The 6,000-nt window shown below is 38.8% G+C and overlaps 1 protein-coding gene across 1 annotated transcript; it reads right to left on the bottom strand.

Annotated features, from left to right (window-relative positions):
- Nucleotides 1-692: 692 nt before the first annotated feature.
- On the bottom strand, nucleotides 693-5,526 carry vma21 (vacuolar ATPase assembly factor VMA21). The gene is made up of 3 exons (XM_058648970.1): nucleotides 5,352-5,526; nucleotides 3,873-3,982; nucleotides 693-1,638 (listed from the first exon to the last, which is right to left on the bottom strand). The coding sequence occupies exons 1-3, from the start codon at nucleotides 5,411-5,413 to the stop codon at nucleotides 1,499-1,501; spliced, it is 312 nt and encodes a 103-aa protein (XP_058504953.1). The 5' UTR covers nucleotides 5,414-5,526; the 3' UTR covers nucleotides 693-1,498.
- Nucleotides 5,527-6,000: the final 474 nt, after the last annotated feature.

Here is a 6,000-nt window from a genome sequence, read left to right as displayed (position 1 = left end):
TTGTTAACCACAACACAGCATATGCTGCTTCTCTTTTTTTTTATTACGACTCTGAATTTATTGTCTCCAAGGTGAAATTCTTTCTCACAACATGGCAACAACAGCAACAGACAATAAACTCAGCATACTTCACCACCACCCATCCACTCTTAGACATAAAACGGTTCTGATCATGAAACAGTTGTGATCCCACTCAGCGTGGTGTGATGGCTGTGGGAATCAGGCTTCTATTCAAAGCCCTGTACCTGAGGGCAGTCAGACTAGATGTTCATTGCGTGGGTGTGTGAAGTCTTGTTTTATTGAAATTGTGATGCAAATATTGGTCTTGTTAGGTTTTTGCAGCAGTGTTGGTCACCTTTGCGATCAAAGGTGAAATTTTGGACAGAGAGCAAAAAAAAACAGGTGGAACGACACAATAAAATTAGCTGAATGGTACTTGGATAAAGTAGCAGTAGTATATGAAGAGCAACATGAAGTCCTTTGAGTTAGTTTTTTCATTCCTTTCAGCATATGCACATGAATCTTTTGTCTTATTCCATCAACCTGCCAAGGGGCGACATGTGTAAATTAGTCAATGGCTATAATCTAGCATATTTACACGTTGATGCTCATTCATTTGCAGAGAAAATACTTAAATAAATAAAGGTGTTGTAGATGACATCATCAGTAACAAATATGAGTGTATATTTAAAGAATTTTGTTTTCCCATATTTATTTGTTCACTGTTCTCATCTCAATCACACAGACTTACACCACAATCTCCTCGATCCTCAAACTCACCAAACATATTCAATACAAAACATTAAATAGTCTGAAGTTTCAAAATATCTATATAAAAAAAAAAGACTTGACAGAACAAACAAATGGATGATATTATTATAATGACATGACATTGTGAGGGGCGTGTTCCAAAATACAGCATTACATTTAAGCACATATGGGTTTAGAATCATAACTTGACGCTGATAAGAAGTGAAATCTGTGGACGGTATGATTTATTCAGTAGCACAAATATTCAAAGAATAGACGCAGTGTTGTATTTTGGAACCAACTCCTTCGTACATACACAGTACAAGTACATACAGTGTGTGTGTGTGTCTGCATGCATTATCAAAAGCCCGAGATGTTTCTCTGCATTCCACACTCTTCACAGAACTTAGCCAGATGGCAACTTATAAGAAAATCTCTTTAAAAATATGGGCTGCCCTCTGCCAACAAAAGTTACATTTTCATACAATAGAAAGTCAGAAAGCAGATCTGCTGAGGCTGGTGACAAAAAAACAACAAACACACATACACATCCAACAGCCTCTACTCCCCCGGCCCCGAGAACTACACACTAGATTTAAGCTTTAACCACAAAGCTCAAAGTAGATCCCCTAACTGTCAGGTTGGAAGATGTCGTCATGTTTCGTGCTGGAGCCCGAGGTGTAGGGGGTCCGTGAGGTTCCACGTCTATCTGTCTCCACAGGTCTTTGCGAGCTCATACGGACGCGCCTTATTCGTGTTTGCCCTTGCCTTTAGGTGCGCCTTCGTTCCAGGCCACATAAACAAACAAAGCCAAAACCACGTGCACAGCGAGCACGGCAACAATGGCGGCGTAGAAGTAGCTGTCAGAGCTCGACATCTTCATCGAACCTGGGACAAGAGGGGCGAAGAGGAGAGGATGAGTCAAAGTGAAAGTTTTTCATATTCATATTTTGCCAATATGTCTCGTTTTAGTCTTGTTATCTGGTGTAATATTCATTCATATTTGATATACTAATCATCCTAAATTGAATTTCAATAGGCAACAGAACAGGCACAGACAATATTTGTGTAACTATTGGTTCCTATTTTGGTCACTGTCATAAAATGATGTGGCTATAACAAGATGCCAGTAAGGACACAAGTACTTTTCCTCAGAGCTGGTGTTGTGTCGTGACATCATAAAAAGCCTTGCTATAATACGCTTTTTTTTCTGGATATAGAATATTGCAATTTTTATGCTGATTTTCAGCAACAAAAAAAAACGAGAATAACACAAAACAAAGCCAAAAGGGAACCATAATTAAAGGAATCCCTTTACACTGTCCAAATAGTTGTAATATCATCAAGCCAAGTTTAAGCAAAACAGTTATATAATTCTGCTTCAAACTGGTTTGTTTTACCACTACTTTTTATTTAATTACCTGATATTCACCTTTTACGGATATGTAAGGGTACGGATCACTTTATTAGGAACACTAACACTTCATAGTTTCACCCTTTGGTCTCCAACTAGCCTCAGTTATTTGTCACATGGTGCTGGAAACACCCTTTGAGAATCAGCTCCGTGTTTTATGTGATAACATCACGGAGCTTAAGCTGATTTTTCAGCTGTCAATTTGCAAAAAGATGTTTTTGTTGGATTCAGATCTGGTGACTGAGGAGGCCAGTGAACTACTCAGTTTGACCTTTTTACATGCTGTTACGCTGGAAGCAGCCATTACAATATACAAGTATAAACTGTGGCCATAATAAAGGAATGAAAATGCTCTAACAGGCTGTGATATTCAAAATAAAAGGTGAGAAAAAGTTTTAATTCATTGAAACTTGCTCCTGAAAGATTGGTTCATGGAAGTTGGGATGCATAATGTTCCATCTGTACTACCACCTCCGTCAGAGTCCTTATTCACCATTATTACTACTTCCCTGAAACTGGTCTGTACATTCCAAACTACTTTTGTTCTGCTTCTATGCTTACAGTCACATAGCCATGTCAAAGGGAAAAATGATTCAGGACACATGCTGCTACAAGGTGGTATAATGGGGGTCTACTTGCAATATAATTTAAAAAAGACTTTAAAAAAAAGATTTCTAAGCAAATTCTTTGGATCAAGAGTAATCTGTAATCACAAACCAGGTAATCTGAGACTGAAATATTTTTTACTCAAATCTTCTGACCTGGATCTTCATGACAACATGTCTGCTGCGTGATTGGATGAAGGGGGAAGTGCATACAAAACATGTGTACAGGTGTTCGTAATAACAATCCTGTGTGGGTCTATGAGTCATTTTAGGGGTATGTTAGCCCCTTGTGAATAACTTACAAATAGTGGTGTCATTACATTGTGTTTCAAAAAAATAAAAACCAACAACAAATTGTCATACACTTAAATAAAAAAAAAGTAAATATGATCTATTATAATATATAATCTTTGGGTTTTAAACCGCAAACAAAGGTTCAGAGGATCTTGTCCTGAGGGAATTTACCTGTCTTCACACCTTTCCAAGCATAGATGACAATGTTTCAGCGATAGAGATGGAAAGACTCATGACCCAATTTAGACAATCTATAGCGCATGCTCTTAAATGTGTGGCACAAGTGCAATAAGGCAATGTCCAACTTCAATTTTAGGTGTGTTTTGGGTGTAAAGCCAAGAAGAATTTTGCTTTTCACACCCTTTAAAAGCCAGGTGTGTCTGTGCCTTGCATATTTAATTGGAAAATGCAGATGTTGTGAAAATTAATAAGTAATTTATGTAATTTGTTCTCCCTTACATCACTCAATATACTGAATATGTTTGTGTTTGGGAATATGTCAACAAAGACAGAACTACATTTCTGGAAAATGGTCTGCAGATTAATCACAAGGTTAAACCATAATCAGATTTTCTGCAAGAATAATATCAATAATTGGATAACAACAATAAAACCTAATCAGTCAGGATCTGGTTACAATACAAAACTGATCAGGAACAAAGCAAAGACTTGGAAGAAATTGAAGAGAGGAGCTTGTGGCAGCAACCTCCTTCCACATTCATTATCACTGAAACAGAATAACACCAGGGGGTCATGCTGACCTGCAAGTACAAACAAGGTAGTGTTACAAACATTTGCCACAACCTTACCCTCAAAGATGTACGCCTTTGATGCAAAGTACAGTCCGATGGGTAATGTGACCATGAGGATAGTGAAGAACAGCAGTGTCTTGAGGGCTGAAACCAGGGAGCCGTCATTTCTGCAGAGGTGTATAAGTTCATGAGTCAGATGAGTTCATACAACAGCCACCTCACTGTTGAGAAGTGACTAGATCAAGACATGCTATCTCCTGATGTGGGGATGTCCCTTGTCCTTGATTAATGTTGTAATGTGGGTTAACACCAAATTAAATGAAACCGTTTGTAAACTCTGGTAGCGAAACAATCAATCAAACAATCAAAAACAATCCTGAACTCAAACCCAACAGTCACTGCTGAAATGTATGCAGAATTGTTTTGTACATCAGATGAAACCTCCAAAAATTAAGCATGTAAAACATGCAAAGCTGGCACTTTGGTACATGGGAAAATTGTCTATATTTAATTTTATACAGTGCTTTTCTAGTTTTGGGCCACACGGTGGTGTAGTGGTTAGCACTCTCGCCTTGCAGCGAGAAGACCCGGGTTCGAGCCCCGGTTGGAACAAGGGCCTTTCTGCATGGAGTTTGCATGTTCTCCCCGTGTGTGCGTGGGTTCTCTCCGGGTACTCCGGCTTCCTCCCACAGTCCAAAAACATGCAATGTGGGGATAGGTAAATTGGACACTCCAAATTGACCATAGGAGTGAGTGTGAGAGTGAATGGTTGTTTGTCTCTATCTGTGTGTGGCCCTGCGATGGACTGGCGAACTGTCCAGGGTGTACCCCGCCTATCGCCCGATGTAGCTGAGATTGGCACAGCACCCCCCGCGACCCTCTGGTTGAGGATAAAGAGGTAGATGATGACTGACTGACTGGCTTTTCTAGTTTTGATGACCACTTAAAGCTGCTTTACACAACTTACTTTTGCAATTCACCCATTTACACCCATACTATCACACTTTCATACAACGCCCAGATGTGGGACACCTGATTGTTTGTCTCTCAACCAATCTAATATAAATGATAGACACGGTTTATTTCTACTAAAAGGGACATGGGTATACTTAGTAAAGGGATGACGCTCATTTACAATGATATCCAGTTAAGACACAGAGACAAAAAAGAGAAATAGAAGCATTGACAATAATTGCAAAGGCAATACAATATAATTAACTTAATATTATCTTCTATGTTGTATATACTTACTGTTATTTTATTTAGAAAACCGGATATTGATAACGCTACATTTCAGCCTACGTTATTTCAGTGAAAATGTGTATTTGGGGGACATAATACGGTTGAACTTAAAATGTAGTGTCACAAATGAGGGACTCTTTGACAGCAGCAGGGACAGTTTGACTGCAGCAGAGACAGTTTGACTGCAGCAGGGACATGAAGGTGCGTGTCTTCACTGACATACCGGGATGCTAAATTAGGCTGAGCTAATGCTAGCTGCTCGTTTATAACGTTTGTAACGCCGTGCTTTCTTACCCTCTGGCATAAGGTGGAGGTCCGGCTGCGTAGTCTGAAGGCGCTCTGACGGGTCCGTCCATTGCTGAGCTGATATGAGGCTTGGTGTTAATATAAACGCGCAAACGAGGACAACTTATGTTTACGTTTAGCTTCGTCTGCGCACTGTTGTCACTTCCGCAAAGAGTCACGTCACGGGATCGTCACATGACGAGGTCTAGTCTCGCGAGATCAGACGTAGCAGCGTAATAAGGCTTAGTGCGTCATTCCTCAGCAATGAGACAGACATGCAGCAAAACTAAAGTAATAACAGTCATATTAAATTATACAAACCAGCTCCAGAATAAAACCTTTTGGAGGGTTTATTGGCAGAACATTATTAAACTATATAGACTAAGTACATTTATATATCACTCAAAAAATAAAAATCACTTGGTTTTTGAAGCCTGAGAAAATCCTTTTATGTGTATGTATTTCAAGCAAGGGCTTTGTTTTATATTGGCCACGTTTTTTGGTTTATATTATTCATTACAAGTGGTGTATTAATGGTTAACAATTGGTTTAAGCTTCTGTTGGTGCTGCAATTGATAGTTTTAGCTATTGTCATTAACATATGTATATGTATATATATATATATATATATATATATATATATATATATATATATATA

Source organism: Solea solea, chromosome 14 (genome assembly GCF_958295425.1).
Source record: "Solea solea chromosome 14, fSolSol10.1, whole genome shotgun sequence".
In the NCBI taxonomy this organism is placed as follows: domain Eukaryota; kingdom Metazoa; phylum Chordata; class Actinopteri; order Pleuronectiformes; family Soleidae; genus Solea; species Solea solea.
This window is presented reverse-complemented; position numbering and strand designations above follow the sequence as displayed.